The sequence below is a fragment of the Ambystoma mexicanum genome, chromosome 3q (genome assembly GCF_040938575.1).
Source record: "Ambystoma mexicanum isolate Mex_15411 chromosome 3q, UKY_AmexF1_1, whole genome shotgun sequence".
Lineage (NCBI taxonomy): Eukaryota > Metazoa > Chordata > Amphibia > Caudata > Ambystomatidae > Ambystoma > Ambystoma mexicanum.
The window spans coordinates 1,001,160,580-1,001,184,758 of NC_090926.1; the positions used below are offsets into that span (position 1 = coordinate 1,001,160,580).

The 24,179-nt window shown below is 50.4% G+C and overlaps 1 protein-coding gene across 3 annotated transcripts in view; it reads left to right on the forward strand.

The window, feature by feature from the left end:
* Window positions 1-24,179, forward strand: part of CEP131 (centrosomal protein 131) — a 1,227,592-nt gene that overhangs the window by 292,887 nt on the left and 910,526 nt on the right. For all 3 annotated transcript variants that reach the window (XM_069655164.1, XM_069655163.1, XM_069655162.1), the window contains 2 exons: window positions 15,750-15,941; window positions 19,807-19,944. In XM_069655164.1, the coding sequence (XP_069511265.1) occupies window positions 15,750-15,941; window positions 19,807-19,944 (330 nt within the window). The remainder of the gene's footprint in view (window positions 1-15,749; window positions 15,942-19,806; window positions 19,945-24,179) is intronic.

Sequence of the window (24,179 nt, forward strand, 5' to 3'; positions counted from 1 at the left end):
CTAGCAGATTCAGTGTGGAGGTTCAGCTGAGATGGCCAGTTTATCAAGGAGTTTGCCCAGAAAAGGAGTGATGGAGTTCGGGCAATAGTTGGCCGTGCAGGGAGGATCAGCAGAGGGCTTTTTCAGGAGGAGGTGCAGAAGGGAGTACTTAAGAAGAGAGGAAAAAGACCCAGTAGCGAAGGAATCATTGCAGAAAGCGGCCAAGGATGCAGCGATGGAAACGGTGTGGTCCTTGATGGTGCTCCCCCTGTTTGGATGAAACATTCATAGACCGGACTTGTCTAGAAATATCATCAGGTGGTATAGGAGAACGAGAGGAGAGGGAAGGATGGCTGGACGGGGCACGAGAGAGGTAGAGGTAGAGGGAGAGAGATGCAGAGAGGAGGATAGCGTGGACAGGATGTCATGAGTTTTAGTGGTGAAATGAGAGGCCAGGGCCTAATCATTTTAAACTTGGAAGGATATAAAGCTCGAGTAGGTCTGGCCAGGATGAGACCCAGTGACCTGGGTTTACCAACAAACCACTGCAGCCAGTGCTGAGTCAATGTAGCGATCTTACTGGGTACAACTTTGCATCTCCTTTAGTGTCTTTTTTTCACTTAGGCCTTTGGTTTCAGTGCTACCACTTGTAGCAATTTCTTTTTTTTTAACATTTCTTATTATTTTGAACAAACACACCAAACATTACAACCATTTGGGGTGTTCAAAGTCAATATCAAAACATCACATTATACAATGTCATCCTCCATCCTCGCCCCTCTCTCCCCGCAAACTCGAGTCGTTTCATCCTGCAATCTGCATGAGCATTCTCAGGTATCTCAGCACTTGTCAATTCGTCTGAGTCTTCCGTTGCAGGAGTGACCTGGTGAGGATTTGCCATCGAGGTCACCAATTGCCTCAGGCTATCAAGGGGCTCACTTCTTCTTCTCCCCCCCCCTAGTGACAGCTTCATACCATACCGCAGTTTCTGCTTCCGCCCATTTCAAGAGGTCTGCCCACCATATCTCCACCCTAGGCCTATGGGCCGCTTTCCAGCACATCGCTATTCTGCACTTGGCCAAGATATAGGCCAGGTCCTTCATCTTGCTGATATGCTTTGAAATTGCGTGGCCTGGGAAAACTCCCCAGTATGCACGCCCAAGCAGACCTCCCGTCAAGCACCACTCCCCCACTGGCCAAGCTCATCTTTATTTCTTCCCAGAATCTCTGCACCTCAGGGCAAGCCCAGAACATATGCAGCAGCCCTACCTCCTCCCGCACCTGGGGCATTTCTGTATAGCCGAGCCTTCGAACCTGGCTAGTCTTCCGGGGGTCAAATAAGCTCTGTGGGTGACATACAACTGGATCTGCTGGAGTCTCGCCTTCCGGGACACCTTTTTATGGTACCTTTGAGCTCTATCCCGCTGTCCCTCTGTCATGGGTTCTCCTACCTCCTCCTCCCAGTTATGCCTCATTTGGAGCAGCTCCTTCCCCGCCTTTGCACTCAGGAGCTCATATATCCTAGATATTTCATGCCCACCCTCTGAGACATCATACATCATTTCCAGGGTGGCATCAGATTCTTACGCTAGCACTGTCTCAGGCCACCTCTCCCTCACCCGTTTCATAAGCCTCGTATAAGTAATGTACTGGCCTCAATGCACCCCTGTCTCCTCCTGCAGCCTCCGGAACTCCAATGCCTCCCCTTCCTGCCATATATCTCTGAGGGTAGCTAGGCCCACCGGTTCCCAGTATCTGCGGACCCCTTTGAACAGCTGGGAGTCTTCCCCGCATAGCACCACCAGCGGGACCTGCTGAGAAAGCGGATCTGGGTCGCCCACAGTTCTCCATGCTCTGCGCCAAACTTCCCAGCCCACCTCCAATAGTCTCCCCATCCCCGCTATTTTAGTTTTATGCAACCACACTGTCTCTTAGGAAGTATGGAGCTGCATCACCTTGCAAAAGCCTAGCTTCTGCCGAGTCCTCTGCAGACAACCACCTAGCCACATACAACAGCTGTCCCGCCAAATAATACAATTCAAAATTCGGCAGGTTTATGCCCCCCTTATCGCATGTGTTCTGTAGTTTCCACAGGGCCACCCTATTCCTGGAGTTGCACCATATGGAGCCTCTGCACATGCCATGAAGTCTCACAAAAAAGCGTCTGAGGATCAGGTACGGGACATTCACAAATAAATGCAAGAGTCTGGGCAAAACCACCATTTTGAGCAGCGCTGCTCTTCCCATCATAGCCAAGGGTAATCTAGACCACAACGCCATGCTATTTTTAATTCCCTCAATTGCTTCCTCCGTGTTATGTTTGTGCTCTGTCTCTATCCTATGGTAAATGTTTACGCCCAGATATCTGAACTTCTCGGGCTGCCAGGGTATCTGCAAGACGGGCAGCCTCTCTAGTGGGTATTCCTATACCTTCCCAAGGGGAACAGACTAGACTTCCCGGGGTTCACTGATATGCCCGAGAGGGTCGCTTAACTATCCATTACCTCCAGCACATATTGCAGATTATCCTCCGGGTAGCGCAAGTAGAGGAGCATATCGTCTGCATACAGTGATATCAGGTGTGTGCCTCCTGTCGTGCGAATCCCCACCTCCCCGTATTGTTGCCTCAGGCAAATTGCCAGCGGCTCTAGTGCCAGAATATACAACATGGGCGACCAGGGGCATCCCTGTCTGGTCCCCCTACTGAGTTGCCATTTATCTGAAATTATAGTTCCTGTTTTAACTCTCTCAATCGGGGAGCTGTATAACATCCGGACCCACCTGATGTATCCTGGTCCCATCCCGTATCCTTTCAAGGATGCTATCAACCATGGCCACCGCACTGAATCAAATGCTTTAACTGCATCCAGCGACACGATGGCCAACTTGCCCGAGTCTTCCTTGGCTTGATCAATGATATGGTGCAATCTCCTATGGTTGTCTGTGATATTTCTACCGGGAACATAGCATGTTTGGTCCAGGTGGATCAACCTGCCGATCACCCTCTTAAATCTGTTAGCCAGCACTGCCATGAATATTTTGCTATCCTGATTAAGCATAGACAAGGGCCTATAAGACCCGCACTCCACGTCCAGCTTGCGGGATGATCACTGCCTCACGGAGGGACGCCGGCAATTCCCCCTGCTCGTAAGCTTCATTAAACATGGCCAGCAGTGGCTGGAGTAGCTCCTGCTTATGTTTTATAAAACTCGCTAGGTAGCCCATCATACCCGGGCGCTTTACTTGTGGGCAGGTGTTGGATCACCGCCTCAAGTTAGTCCGAGGTGATGGGGGGCCTCTAGATCTGCGCGTTCTAGGTCATCCAAGGTGGGCAGCCCAATGTCATCTATTGTTTCCAGCATTTCTTGGCTCATATCTTCGCCTGTGTCCTCGTATAATTGTTTGTAATACTTGAGGAACTCCTCGTTTACCCCTTCCTGGGTATTACAGATATGACCTTCAGCGTCCCTGACCTTGCTGAGCACCTGGCGGGGTGTCTCATTTTTGTATAACCTGGCCAGTAATCTATCCGGCTTATCCCCCCCCGTATGTTGCCTCTCTGTATATTTCTTCTAATTAAGCTTGCATAATCTGTCCCAGAGTTCACTACAGGCCATCTGCAAGTCTCTTATCTTAGCGCTGTCCTCTCGGGTGGTCCCCTCACTTTGTATCAGGCCCTCTAGCTCTCTTTTTGTTTCCTGCAGTTCCTGTTCAATACCCCCTAGGAGCCCTTTGGATTTTGATATAGCTACCCCATGCACCACCACCTTAAATGCCTCCCATACTGTTCCCACAAAGCGTACACTGCCCGTGTTGAGTTCAAAATATTCCTCAATGGCTTCCCTCAAGTCCTCTTGGAATCCCGCATCCTGTAGGGCCTCAGCTCTGAGTCTCCACGTCGGGATTTGCGCTCTGGGGGGTTGATGTCACTATTCTACGGCCAAAGTACCCAGGCCTTGTATTCCGCGCCCACCATTTCTCCCACTATCTCGGCGGCGGCAAACATGTAGTCCAGCCTTGTATGCAGGTCATGTGGCGCTGCGTAATGCGAGTATCTCCTTTCCATAGAGTGCAGCCGTCTCCACACATCCTCTAGGCCAAGGCCTATCAACAGCGTCCTTGGTGCCTTAGCTGCTGACGCAGGCTTTTCTGACTTGTCATCTGACCGGTCTATGCTGGGGTTCCCGGTGCAATTGAAGTCCCCTCCCCACACCATTGTGCCACCCACCAGGGCGCTAATTTTACTATACAGGGACCTACAATAAGCCGCTGTATCAAGTGTGGGGGCATACAAATTTATAATGTTCACTTCTCTGTTCTCCAGGAGCCCCACCACCACCATCATTCTACCTTCTGGGTCTGTCGTTGATCTGAGCAACTGAAATGGCACATGCGGTGCCACACATGTAATCACCCCTCTTGCATATGCCGAGTATGTGGCCCCTAAAACGTTGCCATTCCATTTTCTCCTAACTACCTCCAACTTCTCCTTGGTGAGGTGGGTCTGTAGCAGAGCTATGTCAATCCGCATCCTCTTTAGGTACATCATCACCTTTTTACGTTTTAAGTAACTATTGAGGCCCTGCACATTCCAGGTCACGACTCTGAGATTACCTGATGCCATTGACTTGGTATCCTTCCCTTCCCCACTCCCTCTGATGTCTTCTTAGATGACCCGTTTTCCGACTCTTAACCCTCCCAACCTTAACAACTTCCCCCCACCCCCTTTTCCCAACCCTGCCCCACTGCACAAACCCCCCCCTCCCTACCCAACCCCAACAAATGCCCAGCCCCATCCCTGGATCTCAGGCCCACCTGCGTCTGGTCCTGTCTCGCGACCCGAGGACTAGGACCCCGCGGGGCGCCACCGGACTAACAGTGACCTAACAAAGCGTAATGCTATGGGGTGCAAGGGGTGTCACCCAGGAGCTCCTACTTGTTTTTGCTTTTTGCGGGTCTTGCAAGCATGTAGTTTCTGCCACACATTCCCCACAGGCTTTATTTAGTACTATACTCTAGTCCCAGTGTCTTGTGCTGTGTCACCAAGATGACCCAGCTGCGTGCTACTTATCTTCTGCAGCTTCTGTCTGGATCCCCGGTTCCTGGGGGCGACCCTGCATATCCGGCCAGTCCATAGCATCCTCCGGCGTCTCGAAAAACGGGGTTTTCTTCTTGTGGAACACTTTCAGTTTGGCCGGATAAAACAACATATATCTGTGGCCAGCCTCTCTCAACCTCCTTTTCACCGCCCAAAGTTCATCCTGCTGCGTTGTACGTGCAAAGTGTAGTCTGGGTACGCTGTGATATTTGCCGGCCCCCTTTCGATCGTGCCTCCAATTCAAGTATTTCAAGAATTCAAGTATCTTCTCCCAATTCCGGTAGTTTAAAATCTTTGCAATCAGCGGCCGCGGGGGGTTTCCTGGGGGTGGTCTCCTTGTCAAAGCCCTCTGCGCCCTTTCAACTGCAAACACCTGGGTCAGTGCTCTGCCAGTTAATTCCTGCAGGAGCATGGATTCCACATATTCCGTTGGTTCAGGCCCTTCCATTCCTTCTGGCAATCCTACAACACAAATGTTATTGCGTCTGGCACGCCCTTCTGCCTCCTCCTTCCCTGTTCTCCAGGTTACCCATGGGCTGCACCAGGGCATGAAGTTCCGATCCATGGACGGTGCATGCTGCTGTATTTTGGGCCATCTCCTTTTCCAGGTTTCCGGTGCGCTCTGCGAGTGTCCTCGCGTCCTGTCTCAGCAGGTTAACTTCTTCCTGGACCGCTCCGATCTTGAGGTCCAGTCCTACTTTTAGGTCATTCATTGCCAGGCCCAGTTTAGTCTCCCAGCAACCTTCAGGTCCGCAATCGCTGCCAGCACCTCCTGGATCGTGCCCGGTGTCTCCGCTGCCACCGTGCTGGTGTTGTCTCTGCTTTTGCCCCCTTCTGCCCCTGAAGGTGTCTTGGCGTAGGTCTCTAGCGTGGGCTTCTTGGTCCTGGGTCTGACAATTTTGTTAGACATTGTGCTGTGCCGTATGGACGCGAGCCAGCAGCGCCACCCCACTTGCGAACTCCATAGTGGCGTCAAACCACTCTCAGTATTCAGGGGCCGCTTTAGTCGTATTCGGGTATATCCTTGTTACTCGCCGCCCTCCTAGAATAGGCTGTGTCCTCCCCTACACCTGCACCCATGCAGTATTGCTCAGCCAGCCCCTGCCGTATCTCCTTCAGTGGCCGGTGGTTAGGTGCACACACTGACCCTGCGCTCCCCCACTCCGGCCCTCCACTGACCTCGGGGCCCTCCAGCCTGCAGTCTTGTCTTAGGTGCCTTCTCTTGGGTCCTTGGCATTTGTGGATGGTTCCAGCAGCGGGTCAGCCCCCTTGGGTCTTCAGGCCACCCTGTTCAGGTCTCCCTCCACCAGCGTATGCTGTCTGCTGCCTCCTCAGCGTGTATGCAGCAGTTGGTGTGCTATGCAGGGACGTGTGCTCCAAGGCCCCTTCCTGGGCCACGTGTACCTGTTCAGTCATTTATAGGCGCGCTGTAGCTTGGGTGCTCCAATTCACCCCCCCCCCCTCCGGCCCGCGCTTGCACCAGCATCTGCTCAGGGGCCGTTATGGCGCTGGGGGCCTGTGTCTGGCAGCCTGTGTCTGGGCTGCTCGTCCTCTCCAGCTCCCCAGTACTACCTTGACACCGCAGTCTTTAGTTATGGCCCGCTGTGCAGTGCCTTTACCCGATGCAGCAGGGACTGTTCCGCCGGCTCAGGGCTTATACGGGTCCAGCGCCAGCCCCCAGGTGTTAGAGGCTTCTATAGGTGGCGATGCGTTATGTCCTGCCCTCTCCCGGGCCCCGGCAGTGTGAGGTCTTTGTCCTGTCGGGGGTCCGCCTGTGCAGCGGGGTGCGCGCTAGGCCACTGCCCAGTCAATTCTTCCCAATGCTAGCCGCGCCGCCGCGGTCCCACTGCTCCGGCGCTCCTCATCCTTGGCAATCTGGGGCTGCGCAGTACTCTGCCGCGCCTCCACCCGCTGCGGGCCACAGTCCCTGTGCCCGGGTCCAGGCAGGTCTGCCGACTGGGACCCCGCTTCAGTTTCCCAGCCGGGCGTCAGGCAACCGCTCGGTCCATCCATCACAGCACCGATGCACTCAAAGGCTGGAGCGCGTCCTGCAAGTCCCAACCAGCCGGCTGCATCTCATCCCTCATGGGCCAGTCTCCGCTGACAATTCAGCGACGCGGCAGACTCCAGCTCGGTCCCAGCTACAGATTTTCTCTCTCGCGGCTCTGTGGTTATTTTATGACCCTTTGTCTGCCGCCGGCCATCTTGTCTGCCTCTGTGTCACGGGCACCAAGCTTTTCGCAGTCCGCCGCATCTGCCTCATTCAGCTACCGCAGACAATATTCTGGTGCCCAATGCAAGCACCAGCTATTCATGAGTCTGTGGGTGTGCTGGTGACGGTCTCATGTTCCTGCAAACATCATTTCGAGGGGATTGGGTCCTCCGACGTATTCCATATCTATGACATGTAATCACCACAGCTGTGCTGCTTCGGAAACTTTTTTCTGCGTCGATGCGCCGTCGTCGAGGACCTCCTCTCCGACGTCCGACGTCATCCGATATGATAAGGACGACGCATGACGCCCGTAGCCTCAGTTCTGTTTTTTCCGCGAACGTGTTGCTTCTTGAATCTCGGTTAACGCCTCAACTCTTTGGAGTTCTGTTCTTCTCGGTTCTTCGAACCTGTTCGTTTTTGTGAAAATCCTTCGTGTGAAGATGTCTTCTACTTCGTCTTCGACACCGCGTCCGGGCTTCAAGAAGTGCGGGGAGTGTGGGTCCAAGATGTCGGTGACAGACTCGACGACGCCTGTCTCTGGTGCCTCGGAGAGGCCCACGACACGGATGACTGTATCGACTGCCAGTCGCTCATGTCCAAAGCCTTACGCAAACGTAAGAAGAAGTTGTCGGTAGGTCGGGTGTCCAAGCCCCGGAAGTCAAAGTCTGCGGGGCTTTCGACGGATGATTCGAGGGGTGACTCTCCGCGTCATCGTCGGAAGTCTCATGGGTCTCCTTCTAGGAGTCGGTCTCGCCACTCCTCAGCCTCTTCGAGGCATTCTCGGAAGCGCCGACACCGGTCGTCTTCGAGGTCCTCTTCGGAGGACTCTGCCCGGCACGTCGCTTACCCCACCAGCCGTGCGACGCCGGAGGAATGGGCTTCCTTCGGGAAGAAAATGCTGGCGATTCTTGAGTCGCAGGGTACTTAGCCGTCCGCGCCCCCGCGTGGGGTCGGTCGTGAGAGGTCGTTAGACACCCCTCGCAAGAGTGGTCGGCACGAGTCACGGGAGAGGTCCCGTTCGAACAAGAAGACTCGTTCTCGACGTACCCATTCCAGGTCCCAGTCCTCGACGCGTTCGAGACCGTGTGCACCTGTGAGGTCTTCGAGGAAGACGTCGACATCTGAGGCGTCGAGGGCGTCGACAGGCTTTCTCGAGGCTCTGGCTCCGAGGAAGTCGTCGAAGCCGTCGTCGCTCAGGTCGTCGAAGGACACGCTCGGGGCTCCGGCTTTGAGGGCTGTGTCGACGCCGCCGATGCTGGCGGTGCTGCATCTGACGTCGACGCCAATTTCGTCGACGCCGATGCCTGTTCTCTCGACGCCGGCGCCGATTCGCTCGATGCCGTCGACGCCTTTCGTGTCGGAGGTACCCCGTGGCACGGGGGAACCCCCTAGGAAGGCTCTGGTAAGAGCAAGCACTCTCGGGTGCCTTCTTTTCGCCACCTGGAATATATTTCAGAGGCGGATGAGGATTCTGATGGCCTGGTTCCTAGTCAGGTTCCAGATGAAATTGTCTCGGGCCATAGTCAGTTTGACGATTTGAGGCAGTCACTGCATGATGCCAGTGGACTGGACACCTCTCTGGAGGTGGAGTTTTGTAGGCCTGAGCCTGGCTCTCATGCCGATTCCTCGTACCAGCGCCTTATGGCTAGAGTTTCTGAGTACTTGGGATGGTCTGCTCCCCCAGGGGTGTTTGTGCAGGATGATCTAACGGACATCCTTGATGTTGGTCCCCCAACTGACCCGGTACTGCCGTTCCATATGGCTTTACAGAGAAGGGTGGCGGCAGCTTGGACTGCTCCGGAGAGTCTCCCGACGGTGGGCAGATCCTTGTCGCAAAAATACCGTCCAGCCAGTAGCGACCCCTGCTACTTGACCAGGCACCCCACTCCGGAGAGTTTGGTGGTGCAGGCGGCCACGGCCCCGGCAAAGCAGGCGTCGTACCCTACCATCCCTCCTGATAGGGAAGACAAACGTTTTGATGGCTGGGCAAAGAAAGTGTTTTCTTCTGGTGGTATGGCGCTTCAGGCAGCCAACTCCATTTGTGCCTTGTCTCGTTTCACACACACTCTGTGGAACTGTGTTGCGTTGGCGGCTGAACATATTCCCGAAGGGGACGAACGGGATGGTTTCCTTGCTATGGTCCAGGATGGTAAGGATGCCATGTGTGAGTCCGTTCAGTCGGGTTTGGACTTAGCTGAATGCGTCAGTAGGTCCATGGCGGCGAGCACCGTGATACGCAGGTTTGCGTGGTTGCGGAAGTCGGGGTTTGCTCCTGATGTGCAGTCCCGGCTCCTCAACATGCCCTTTGACGGTGAACACCTTTTTGGCAGCAAGGCTGACGAGAGCCTTGAGAGGTTGCAGACCTCAAAAGCTGCAGCAAAGTCGTTGGGCGCTGCAGTTCGCCAACCTCTGCCTTTTCGTCCTAGGGGACAGCAGTGGAGGGGTGGTTCCTTTCGCTATTACTCGTCCTTCAGTAAAGCGAGAGGAGCTGGCAGTCAGAGGCCAGCGCAGGGGTACCAGAGGTGGACGACAGGGTACCCGTGGTGCCAAGGCCGCTCGGGCAGTTGCCTCTTTGCCCTCAGGTAACGCCGCAGCCGCTCCCACTCAGTCATGAGGCCATGTCTCATGGTTCGCCGGTTGGGGGAAGGCTGGCGCAGCATCTTGTAGAGTGGCAAGCCATTACTTTAGATGTGTGGGTTCTGGAGATCATAACCCACGGCTACTGTCTTCCCTTTCGGCACAGGCCTCGCGACAATCCACCGGGGAACCTCTCTTTGCAGAGTCCGGATCCGCTCCTTGCGCAGGAAATTCAAGCCCTGCTGGAGAAAGGCGCCATAGAACTGGTGCCTGTAGCGGAGAGGAACAAGGGATGGTATTCCCCTTATTTTTTGATTTCGAAGAAAGACGGGGGATTGAGACCCATTTGAACAAACTCCTCAGGAAGGACAAGTTCAAGATAGTTACTCTCTCTCAAGTCCTCCAGGCCCTTCAGCTTCAGGACTGGTTGGTGTCACTCGACCTCAAGGATGCTTACTTCCATGTGCCGATCCATCCCAAGCGCAAGAAGTACCTGAGGTTCGCGGTTGGCGACTCGCACGTTCAGTTTCGGGTCCTGCCATTCGGATTGACCTCCGCCCGAGGGTTTTCACCAAGCTCATGGTGGTGGTGGCAGCGCATCTCAGGCAAGGGGGGATTCACGTCTACCCCTATCTGGACGATTGGTTGATCAGGGGGAGCTCTCCCGAGCAAGTCCTGGATCATCTGTCCGTCACCTGCCACTCCCTTCACAGGCTGGGCTTCTCCCTCAATTTAAATAAGTCCCATTTGACGCCAACACAGCGGCTCCAGTACATCGGAGCAGTGCTCGACACTTCCCTGGGGCAGTGTTTTCCTCCCCAGGTGAGGGCTCTTCACATTCAGCAGATGGTGCACAAGTTTCAGCATGCCCAGAATCTCCCAGCGTTCGAGTTCTTGAGGTTGCTCGGCCTCATGGCATCCTGCATTCTTCTGGTGCCAGAGGCTCGCCTGCGGATGAGATCTTTGCAGTGGGCACTCAAGACGCAATGGTCGCAGTCCTCCGGCAGAATGTCGGACCCGGTTCAGGTGCCGCCCTCGGTGGCCCGGGACCTTCTGTGGTGGGCCGTCGAAGGCAACTTGATGAAGGGGGCTCCATTTTGGCTTCCCTGGCCGGAGGTGACGATCGTGACGGATGCATCCCTCACGGGATGGGGAGCTCATGCCAACGGGCTGACAGTCAGCGGTCGTTGGTCTCCGTCGGAGTCCAGACTCCATATCAATCTGTTGGAGCTGAGGGTCGTCAGGCTAGCCCTGAAGGCTTTTCTGCCGACTGTGCGAGGAAAGAGTGTCCTGATCCTGACTTACAACACAGTGGCCATGCACTACCTCAACAAAAAGGGGGGGGCAGGGTCATTTCCTCTTTGCAGAGAGGCGATGCAGCTCGAGTTCTGGGCCATCCAGCAGGAAGTTTCGATCTCGGCAGTTCATCTGGCCGGAGACGAAAACGTGACGGCGGACGCTCTGAGCAGGCAGAGCGCGATCTCTCACGAGTGGGAGTTGGCTCAGGAGATTCTCCTGGAGATCTTCGCCCTTTGGGAGACCCCTCAAGTGGATCTCTTCGCCTCCAGTGTCAACCGGAAGTGCGAAAGGTTTTGCTCGCGGGAATTTCCTTCAAAAGGAGCCTTAGGAGACGCGTTCGTGGTGGAGTGGTCATTCCCGCTGCTGTACGCGTTTCCTCCAGTCCCCGTCATCCCGCAAGTGCTGCGGAGGTTACGGAAGTTCGGTTCCCGGATGATCCTCATTGCTCCGGCATGGGCTCGGAGGATGTGGTACCCGGACCTTTTCGACTTGTCCATCTGCCCTCCACGTCGTCTTCCCTACCGAGACGATCTGCTCTCACGGGAGGGGGGTCAGGTTCTCCATCCAGAGGTCAGATCCCTCAACCTTCATGCTTGGCTTGTGAAAGGTTGAGGTTTAAGGATTGGGACCTCCCTGAAGACGTGATGGAGGTGTTGCTTTCGGCCCGAAGGCCAGCAACAAAGTCTCTGTACCGTTGCCGTTGGCGTAACTTCTGCGACTGGTGCAGAGTTCAGAATGTGGATTCTTTTGCATGTGACATCCCCATGGTTCTGTCCTTTTTGCTTTCTTTGGCCCACAGGGGCTTGCAAGTGGGTACCATTAAAGGTTACCTGGCGGCGCTGTCCAACTTTAAGCGCTCGTCTGAAGAGTGTTCTTACTTTAAAATCCCTTTAATTTCACAGTTTCTGAAAGGGCTCACTAATGTGTTCCCTCTGTCTCCTTTCCTGGTGCCCGGTTGGGATTCAAACCTTGTTCTTAAGTTTCTTATGGGTGCTCCGTTTGAGCCTTTACATTCTTGCCCTTTGAGGCTGTTAACTCTGAAAACTGTGTTTTTAGTTGCGGTTACTTCCGCTCGCAGAGTGAGTGAGTTACAGGCACTTTCAGTTAAGCCACCCTTCACTGTATTTCACAAGGACAGGGTTGTCCTTAGAGTTCGTCCTTCTTTTCTTCCGAAGGTAGTGACGGAATTTCATTTGGCCCAGAAGGTGGTTCTTCCGGCATTCTATCCTCCTCCGCATCCTGGTAAGGAAGAGGAGAGGCTCCATAGGCTTGATCCTATGAGAGCTTTAAGCTTTTATGTTTCACGCATGTCCCGGGTCAGAGTGGACGATCAGCTCTTTATTGGTTACGCTGGAAAGCGTTTGGGGCAAGCTGTGACGAAACAGACTTTGTCTCGCTGGATTATTTTGGCCATCTCGGAGTGTTACCGCTTGGCGGGTAAGGACCCACCGGCTGGCTTGCAGGCCCATTCTACCAGGGGTATGGCTGCATCTACTGCCCTGCAGAGGGGTGTTCCTATTCGCAACATCTGTGATGCAGCCACCTGGGCTTCAGTACATACATTTGTACGTCACTATTCCCTCGATTCCATCCGAGGACAGGATCTGGCCTTTGGCAAGGCGGTCCTTTGCTCTGCTATTTGATTGGCTATTCTAAATTTTGATTCTAAATTCTTTCCCTCCTCCTTGCTCTGGTACTATACGTCGGAGGACCCAATCCCCTCGAAGAACAAGTTACTTTCTTACCTGGTAACGTTCTTTCGATGGGATGGTCCGACGACATATTCCATATCGCTCCCGCCCTGCCTTCCCCGCTGCAGAATTTCTTTTGCGATTGCAGCTTACGTTCCACAAGGCTTTGTGTCTGACTGGCAGTTGACTATTGTCACACGTTCTGGGGGAAAAAACTACAACTGAGGCTACGGGCGTCGTGCGTCCTACTTATCACATCGGATGACGTCGGAGTAGGTCCTCGACGACGGCGCATCAACGTCATCGACGCAGGACGCAGACGCCGAAAAAAGTTTCCGAAGCAGCACAGCTGTGGTGATTACATGTCATAGATATGGAATACGTCGTCGGACCATCCCATCGAAAGAATGTTACCAGGTAAGAAAGTAACTTGTTCTTCTCCCGCAGGATCGATGTCGGATCACGGGAGTTCCTCCAGAACACGTCCTTCTACGCACCATCAAGCCACGCCCCCCTCCTCTTGTAGCTATTTTTAGTTTTGGCTTTTCTCCCAGCAGAACCTAGAACAAATTGCCTTGGATTATGTGGGGGATAACATGTTATGTTATTTGAATTGTATATGTTGCACCTCCCCACCATAGCAGCCTTAAAGTCCCAAGCCTTGTTCTTGCATAGGCGAATTGTGAACCTCCCCAGCGTGGCATTCAGACCATGCGCGGCGGGAGACGTGTGAAGTGTCACATAGTTTGTGGATGTTTGATTATTTACCCGCCCATTGATTACCCACACCGATGCTATTTGCTATGGCCATTCCCACCCACTACATGCTCCTCACAAAAAAACTCCCTTCTTGGATCACTTTGAGCTAGCTTTAGTAATCAGTAGCACCAAATGTTGGCCTGCCAGTGTTGGTTCTGAGCAATCTGCTGAGCTTTAAGAAAGGCTTCCTTGCAGCTGGAAATGCGCAGCTGCTCTAATCATGTTTTCACCAAGTGAGCCTTGATCTTCTTGAGTAAGATCTATTCCTTGCACGCAAGTCTTATTAAAAACCAGCCTTGACAAAGCCAACAGTTTTACTTGTATATTCGTATTCGATAGTAATTTTCCAAGCTACTGCTAGCATATGTTCTGGTAATCCAAATGGCCTTGCGCTGCTTGCAACCTTACCTGTTATGGCTCTACACCTTGCGGTGCCTGTGTATCCTACTTGAACTGCAACCTATTGTGACTCCATAGCTTTGCGCTGCATATGTTACTGCCTGTAACACCTGACAGCATATTGTAACACCATATCTAACGTATTTTGAAAGGAAAGGTTGGAGTTTGGTAGGCGGAACTCCCTCACTCCTGCGCACTCCTATTTTTAGTTTGGTACTTTATTACGACCTGCAGCCTAGTTCTTGTTTGTCAGGGAACCAACTCCAGGGTTCCTGTTTGTAAAAACAATTCGTGGGGTTTGGACAAACTATGGAACTTATAGGCGCTGGTAGGGTATGGTAGTCCTATATCCGTTGGTTAAGTAGAAATTATTGGTGAAGGATGAGGCAGATTAGTTTTGAATTTCGCACGTGATTTGTTTTATTTCTATTCGTTGAACCGCACTAATACAATTCTTAGTCAGTTTCAACACATGGATAGCTTTACACAGCCACAGCCGACGCGCGTTTCAACCTTAGTCTTTATCAAGGCCTTTGAGTTGTATCATATGCTTCAAGAGAATGGTGTGCTGGTCCTACCCATGCTGGGGTGCCAGAGGACTGGATAGTCGAGCTGTGCCGGCTGGCATGAATCAGCATCCTGATCAGGATAGCGAACGTGACGAGATAGCTGATTCATGCCAGCCGGCACAGCTCGACTATCCAGTCCTCTGGCACCCCAGCATGGGTAGGACCAGCACACCATTCTCTTGAAGCATATGATACAACTCAAAGGCCTTGATAAAGACTAAGGTTGAAACGCGCGTCGGCTGTGGCTGTGTAAAGCTATCCATGTGTTGAAACTGACTAAGAATTGTATTAGTGCGGTTCAACGAATAGAAATAAAACAAATCACGTGCGAAATTCAAAACTAATCTGCCTCATCCTTCACCAATAATTTCTACTTAACCAACGGATATAGGACTACCATACCCTACCAGCGCCTATAAGTTCCATAGTTTGTCCAAACCCCACCATATCTAACGTAACTAGCGCCTAGATGCCTGAGGGTTTTGTGTGCTGCTATCAATGTAAAAATAAATGAAATAAATAATTCTATTTTTCAGCTGTTACCATCTTGAGAATACCACCATTATGCAGTTCCTGGACAAAAGCCTGCACAAAAGCCAAAACTGTTACATCGGTCAATACTTTTCACCAGTTGCTTGCAGTTTACTGTGCACTTGTTCTCCAAGTGTGAAATAATTATTCAGCCTGGTTGTAAACAGTGGGCTAACGAGTAAGCGGCCTGTGTGGCACAGTCCCTTAATGCATGAAGCTGTTAGGTGAAAGGCTGCTAGTGCAGCCCACCACGTGATGGCAGAAATGGGGCTGGTCTATTAAAGCGTTTATTTGGTGTGTTACTCATATGGTGAATTGTTGCAAAACTGGTATTTTGCATGGATATGTGAACATTTAAACACTCGCTGCAGTTTGTTTTGAGTGGCCACCCTCCCTTTCACCAAATCTGGGGTAAAACCTCAGAAGGAGGTTGGGGGAGATAGAGGGCCCAATTATGGAACAGTCCTGGCAAAACAGTGAGTAGCTGTACTGAGTGAACGCTCTGTCTAAAGAGTTCCCTCTTCGAAGGCTCATGTTTTGAAAGAATGTTACTCGCATGGGAGGAAGGCGGGTACTGTGTTTTATGTGGGTGTGCATCTGTTTTTAATGCATTTCATACATCTGTCCTGCAGGATGCAGACTCAAACTCTTTGACAACTGATAACCTGGAGCGGTTTGGCAAGATGTCTCACTCCCCAGCGATGCCGGATGACGGTGCCTTGCTCTCCGAGGCCAAGCTGCAGAGCATCATCAGCTTCTTGGATGAGATGGAGAAGTCTGAACAGGAGCGGCCCCGCTCTGAGGCCTCCAATGCCCAGCGAGAGGTGAGTAGCACGGCTTCTCCGGATCTGAGCCAAGACACACATGGGAGCCATACCTTAGCAGGTCCCTAGTAGTGGCAAGCAAAGCTCAACTATAGGCACCAATGGGAATGAACGGGTGCAGGTGCAACCTTGGGCATGCTAATCTTGGGAACCTATGACGGCAAACGGATATAGGAAACATGAGTGGTCAGATCAGCAACAAAAACGGATTGGGAGGACCATCAAGGAACAAAACAATGGAAATGCTTAGGCTAGACCGTGTAATCACCTGGGTATACCGCGGCTAGTATTTTATTATTCTAAGCTTCTCTGTGACATTACAGAAGGGGATCCCATGAATGTGATCGGTCCATCAAGCATCACACACATACATTTGCACCAGGAGTCTAGGAAACGCACACAGTCTGCATGAGCCAGTAAACCACCCTAGAAGCATGCCAGTCGAGTTGAGCTCAGTGTACATTGCTGGTGGAACATGCTGTGAGAGGTATTCTCATGGTTTGGAAGCATAGGCATGAATGTTTTCATTATCTGTTGACTGGCCATATGCAGAGCCAGTATGTTACTGTGCCTAGAGACTCACGGTCCACCCCACTGGTGAGGCTAGCTAATAAGGCAGAAAGGCATCCAGGGATATGGCTCTAACTGCGGAGAGTAGATGCTACATGGCAGTTTCTAGCAGGCAGCTGGGCTCATTCCACTTCTCTAATGGCACAAGTGAGCAAAACAAAGATGGAACGTGCTGTGGTACAGAATCTATGGCTGAACACTGTGAATGAGCCACTGATTGGAACGGGTGGCAATGAACACCAATGATCGAAATTTGCAAAATATTGGGAGGACTCTGGGAACAAATGGGGGGAATATCTATTAGGCAACAGTGAGCAGGGGCAGTCGGGATAAAGGATCTGGAGTGTCTATCAGAATTCACTGCAGGAGAACCACGGCTACGAGTGTGTAAAGGGGTTGACCATCGGCTAGACACAGGAAACCCAGGAAGACCAGCAGGGTGATGTAGTGACATCTATACAGTTGTCCAAATAAAATGGCTGGATGAAATTGGGAAATGTAACATTTTTCATATTGTTAGTTTTAGCTCTGAACAATTTAATATATAGCATTTTCATCTGAAAGAAATAGAAGTATGGGAAGGCTACGACTAAGCGGGGGGAGGGGGCATGGAGGTGCAAAATGCCATGTCCATGCTCGCAGATAATTGAGACTGCTCTCAATGTTTCGTAAAGTAGCACCCGAAGGTCAGAAGATTTATAATGGAGATTAAGGGTAAAGCGGCTAATGCAAGACGATTTTGAGGACGTGATTAAGAAGTCAAGGAAAGTCGAAGTGGGGCAGGCAAATTAGTTTCCGTTTAATGTTACCCTTTGGTAAATCCTGGAACAAAAGAATGTAGGTATTATTTTAAACTTGGACAATTTAACCTTGCAAAGAAATTAAAGTGTTAATGTATTTTAGAGGAAATTGACGCACAGAAATGTCTCTTGTACTATACATGTGATAGTCACCTAGAGCCTGTAAATAGTTGACCTTGGGTAAGTCATTGATGACAACCAATAAGAACACGCATATAGGGGGCTAATGATGTGAATATCACCGAGTGGAACCTGTAGGGGCAAATGCTGGGGGGTGCCAACCATAGAGTGCTCATCCACGAGACCGGTCATTGATTGCAAGCAATCTCTGGTGATCTATTTATTGAAAGTGTCATCATTGCCAGAGATTTGAAAAATAGAGAGCTGCCTAGCAAGATTCTCGCCAGGCAAAATGATTATTAAGATTCACGCACTCTTGGTTTGTGTCTAGCTTCAAAGGGAGCAATTTATGCATTGTTTATTATGAGTTAAGTAGAAGAAATTCCGTTCAGTTAAAGGATCTAACCAAGGTTCCTTGTTTCTGACGCACCAGTGATGCTCAATAACTTTTTTATTGCAACCTGATAATTTCATTTTTTAGTTGTTGCTTTCAGAATCATTTTTCTGAATATAAATTCATTGATTGTCCAAAATATCTTGATGATTCTAATTACAAGCAGTTTCTGTATTTGTGTACAACTTTCATACTTGTTGATCTTCTGCATGTTTAAAACAGCACAACATGTTTGGGGTTTATTTATAAATGTCATCCTGTTCATATGCGATTCTGTGAAAATGTCATCCCCTCCCACGTATGCACAAGATCGGGTATTGCAACCTTGTCTTTACAGATGTTTTGGAATACGACTCCCAGGACCCCTGATCTTTAACTTTGCTGGCTAGGGTTCATGGGAGTGTAATCCAAAACATCTGGAGAGCCAAAGGTTGGAGGCCCGTTTTATTGATAGATACCTGAAGGGTAGAATTAATCCTCAAATGACAAATTGACCACATCCCCAACCATTCAATGTCTCCCATGTGCCCCAGTGTAACATTTTCCATGTTTCATAAGGGGTTCATATTACAAATAGAAGACATACCTAATCGTATGTTTAATACTGAAATACTTAGTTGAAAGGAAGCCCCTGAACGCTCACACGAAGAGGATACAACCCACTAGGGAAGAAAGGCCCAAGTCGATCTTGTAAGGATAACAAGTTTAATCTTGTGCACAGATGAGAACAGCAGCAAAGAACTCTGCTGCTAAAAATATTCTGCCAAATAGAGGTACAAGATGAAACGTATAAAGTGAAACAGTCATAAGTGACACAATACATACAGTAATCACCCACGCGGCGGATAGGATGGACCCTTTACAGGTGTTGTCTTCATTCATATGGGATGGCAGTTTATTGTTCCCAGCTAAGTCTGTCTGTCCATCACTTGGGTGCTGCAGGGCTCATCTTCTCACGTCAAATGTCACAAAACAAATGAATCTACTATACAGCTTGTTTATCACTCATACTCTGCACTTGGCAGACCTCAAGATGGACGCACAGCAGGTTATAGGGCACTTTAACCTTCACACAGACATTTCACTTACTCCCCCCCGTGCTATCCGGCTCCAAGGCCTCTGCCCTCATTTTGATCTAAAATTCATCCCTCCGAGCACCTTGCAGTACAAATAACACGATTGTCGCTTCAACGATAGGACTTGTTACTTTGGGGTTGGAGGTCAAAGGACACCTGGTGTCATGGAATTCAGGGATCTTAGGGTTTAGTCCATTATATGGGCTATAACTTGTGTTCTTTTTGTGTGAAAGACACATCTCTGCAACACTCAGGAACAATGAATAAACAGTATGGCGCGTGGGGTGGTGCAAACTGCCCTCATGGGAGCTCGGGTATGACTGGATATTTCTGTAACCTCGTGGATTTGTGCCTAGTGCATGCATGCCTTTACCTTGCAAGCCTTCCCGTCTAGCTAGAATTATTATCTACGCCAAATAGCCCACCCACTCGGGCCACATCATATGATTACACTAGAATTGGTTACATTAGCATAGGGTCCTGCTGGCCGGGAAAGCGTCGCTTCCACTGGCCCCCTCCCCCCTTGCTCATCACAGTGCCTTGAATGCATTGTGACTTTCTTTAAAGCACCGGGGGGCGGGGCTGCCCCTTCCCAACACAGTCAAGCTAAATAGATGTTCCTCACATATGTTCTGGTTTTATCAATACTTGTTGAGCCGTGACTCAAACATGCGACCTCCAGATAAGAGCTATAAAGCATGTGCACAAAGACCTTCATTAGTGGATGATATTTAACTTCTTGCTGATTATTATAAAGACAGAGGCTTTTTCTTTGTTCTACAAAGTGCAATAATTGGAGACCCTGCTTTTTCATTTTGCAACAAAGGTGTGAGCAGCAATTGTTTTCTGGTTTGTAGTGGGGGTAAATATGACAGTGTTGACAATGCTGCTTTTTCTATACACAGGGGCTTCTGTCGGAGGAGGAAGTTGCTCACTTGGAGCAGGCATCTGCCGTGGCTACAGAGGTCACCAGCTCCATGATGAAGCTGAGGCTGGAGGTGGAGGAGAAGAAACGGGTGATGAGCCTGCTTCAGACGGCGCTGGTACGTGTTCATGACGAGAGGACTCTAGACCGCCTTTGTATCTCTTGTATGCCAAGACTGTCATCAGTTGTATTGCCTCTATCCTGCACTGTCCTTCTGTTTCACTAGACACCAGAATGTCATCCACATTACTGTGTTCTCAAGGTGCACATTTCCTATGTCCATTTGGATGACCCTGTTGAATATGGATGGGGACTCGCAGTACCCCTGAGTTAACCATGTATGTTTCCACTTTTTATTTCATATGTGAACGAGGTCAGGTCTTGTGACTCTTCATGAAGGAGGATTGAGAAGAATGCATTCTTCAAATCGATCACTGTGGAAGGTTTAGCTTTGGGTGGGATGTTGCATAGTATTGTAGCAGGGTTTGGAACTAATGGAAATTCTACTTCAACAATATTGTTTATATGGCGCAAATCCTGAATAAATCTCCACGACCACCTTTTTTTCACTGGGTACTCAGCCGTGTTACACAGGGACTCTGATGGCATTAATATTTCTTGTTGCACTAACGTGGACATTCTCGAAAATATCGTAATCTGCATCCTTGGACATGGGATACTATCTCACTCCCCTCAATAGGCCAATGTTGTGGGGGACTGCTGGTCCATAGTGCACTCGGCACCTGTGCCAAATCATGTCCTTTTTTTTAATTATTTTTTTAATTTATTTTTTTTTTGCTTACCAATGCCATTCTCTTTGGTACTTCCCTGTTCTCAATTTTCATCCAATACATGAGGCTTATGAAAAACACCATCTCTTCATCTGATTAATCATCTCGGAACAACTCTTCATCTGCCAAGTCAGTCTGTGTCCCTCATCTAGGGCGATCACTGCCCCTCATGCTTTTCCCTTGTCATCAGTTTCATGAATTATCACTCTCTCCTCCATCGCTATTTTCAATTCTGGTGGGAACACATGACCTTGCTCTTCATCCATGGCAACCTTTGGCCTGAATAGAAACTCTGCAGGTAGCCACAATATGTTGTCCGGTATCCCAGGAAGCCATGCTAGCAGGAGATTCGTCCCATATTGAATACTTTAGGATCCATGAGCACGCCCCTTTGTGCTTTCAGACTACAAAACTCTAATACAGACTTGTGCATTCATTTAATTAATCCCTGGAGTTGAGCACACTATCCTCTGGTCAGTGAATGAGATGGTCATGTTGAGTTAAATCATGCCCCTTCCTGTTATATTGACTGGTATCTTGCGGAAATGTAATAGTGGCATGGACAGGTCATGTTCTCCCACAATAATAGGCAAATTGTCAGTGAATGGAACCAAATTTGTAGCCCCAGGAAAACCTTGTGCATTCATGGCAACACCTGCATTGGGTATCTCCTCTCCCTAACACAGGATCTGGTTGCCCCTGTATCTACAAGGAAGGAAAATGTCTTGTCACCTATGGTCACGCCGACTCGTGGTTCCTCATTTGGGTTGGGTAAAATGGATTGTCATGATGCCCGCTCCCGGGGAGCCGGTTCAAGCCCGGCGTCCCCGAGAGCGGACATCCAGTCCCCAAGGAAGGACCCAGCAACCCCATATAGGGGCCCTTTGGACAGTGTCCGGACGCCTATGGCGCCAGGCTCATAAAAGACATCAGTCCTGGCGCCATAGGCGCCAAGCTCATTATGGGAATGCTTGGGTGCACTTACCTGATGCAGACCATGCTGCAGGATCCCGGCCTCCTTGAGGCCTGAAAGGAACTACTTTACCTGTGGGACTAATTTACCATCCGGGCGTGGTCGGGGAAGGATACATACCTGATTGGAGGAAGGATACATACCTGGAACTTCTTCCAAGGCTATTTAAACCCCACCCGAACAGCCACACGTGCTTCGCGTTGTTCTGCATCTAGCAGCTGGACGCTCATCGTGTCTGCTCCTGCATCCTGACTTCTGCCACGCCTGCCAGCATCCTGGATCACCTGCAAAGGAAGAGAAGAAGAGAACAGAAGAAGGAAAAGTCCTTACCTGCTAAATCCGCATCCCGGAGACATCTCGCCGACAATCCTGAAAAGGAAGACTTTAATTTAAAAGCTCATCACGTCGATCGCTGCAGCGCTGCATTCCACTCACCTTTACAGGGCGCCTCCATGTTCAGCAGCCATCATCCGGATTTGCGGTCACGCCCCAGCGCCTAGGGAGAAAAAAACCAGAACAAAAGGTGAGAGAGAGAAGGGAATAAGGAAAGCTAAATCTCCATGTTAAGACTTACCTGTTGATTCATTCCCTCTTCATTTCGGGTCCGCGCCGCATCCTGGCATTTCCGGACCCCGGCCCCTAAGGGGAAAAAGAGACATCAGCGTTAATGAGTGAATGAAAAGACATTACCAAAAAAACGCTCATTAAAGACTTACCTGATTTCTACAAGGATTTCACCTCTCATCTCGGGTCGGTGCCTGTTCCCCGGCATTCCGTACCCCGGCCCCCATGGGGAAAAAGACACTAGCATTAGTACATTAATGCATGGATACAAGGGGAACCTCTTATCAAAAAACTTACCTGGAAGCCAAGCAAGTTTGGTTCTCACCAATCCGAAAATCCAGTGAAGTAACTGGATACCAACGCGCCCCTGCATCAGAAGCAGGATGGAGAGCTTGTCCTTCCAGACCCTAAGGTGAGACGCTACGAGAAATCACAGAAGGGTTTCAAGGAGGGTGAGAGGGGAAAGTGGGAGGCCGATTGCATTACCCCGCAGACAGTTAATCCCCTATTTTCGCCTACAGAAGGATACTTCAGCGAGCCAGACAAGCCAGATTTGGGGGCCCGGTCCAGTCCGTCTTCCGAACCCTGTGCATCACCTTAGAAAGGTCACAGCAGCGCGAACCAGGCCAGCGCCTCCGTGGGAGTCAGGTGAGCGTAACATGGATAGAACTGAACACCTCGTCAGTCTGTGGGCTGCCCTTGTGGGTATAGGTTCACCCCTGTCCCAGTAAAAGGATTCCCTCCCACTGCAGTCACATTCCAAATTATGGGTGGAGTCGTCTGTGCTCCCGTATCTGCATTCCAAGTTGCCACTGTGTTCTGTTGTATTGGGGCTTGCGTTTGTGGTAGCTCTCTGTATGGATGCTTGCTGTGGTTGTTGTGCTTGCGTTGGTGCTTGTTGTGATGGTTGCATTTGCGGTGCATATGTCTGATACTGTTTGATCTTGAGCATAATAGTTGGGTGCCTCTGTATGATGGAGGGTAGGTTGTCCCCCCTCTTGGGTCCTGCCAATTCTGTTGCATCCCTCCCCTGCTACTACATACCCAGGAGATGTGTCCCATTTTCCTACACATCCAACATTGCTGAGGTGGTCCTCCAAATCTGGGCTGTCCCCATTAAACCGTTCTTCCTGCGAGATGGAAATCCAACCCTTCTTCCTCTGGGTACATCCCCTCTTCCCTGTGGCCAGTAATTGCATTCTCCCCTTCCTTCAAAGCCTCCCTCAGCCATTGGCTGACTCTGCTGTGTGTATTGTACTCCCTTTCAACTTGGCTACATGGCCCCTTCCATTGAAAACGTTGACCGTTTTTTCTGAACTAACTTTGTTTCTTCTAGCTAGCTTTCCTCGCATTTCTTTCTGGCTTTCTCTTCTAACAACTGACAATAGTGAACTATAGTCAACTGAATCTCTGGCCATGGCTTCACTTCCATCCCCACTAGTTTCTTCAACTGCCTCTGTACGAAGTCGGGTACTCTCTGGCACAATATGTGATAAAAAAAATAGCTATAGTTTTGTCCCTCGGTTCACGAGTGAATCTCCTAAATGTAAACAACGGGGTCTTTGTCACGCATTTTACACATCATGATCTCACTCATTGACGTATCAGATATTGTACTCTAGGTCCTCTCCATATGGGTGCCCTGCAATTATTAAATGGTGCTCTGTCATGAGCCGTGTTTTGTGCAGTCGCCAGGTTAACCTGCCTGTTAAATGTCAGCTCTCACCAATAATGGCAGCGAGCAAGCTTTTCATGCCACCCACTGCTGTCATTCCCGCTGTCATCCTTTCTAGCTCATAAGTCCATTTTCCCACCCATGATGTTAACGAGGTCTTACATAGTGAATTATCCTTGTCCATCTGTGGAACGTGTTGTGGTCATCCTTTACTTTAATTACTTAATATAGTGCAGCAATGGACCTGTGAGCATAAGGGCGCTGACATACGTAAAAAGAAAGAAACATAAAAGAGAATCGGAGAATACAAAGAAGGAATCTGCAGTGTGGCTAATAGGGAGGAATTAGGC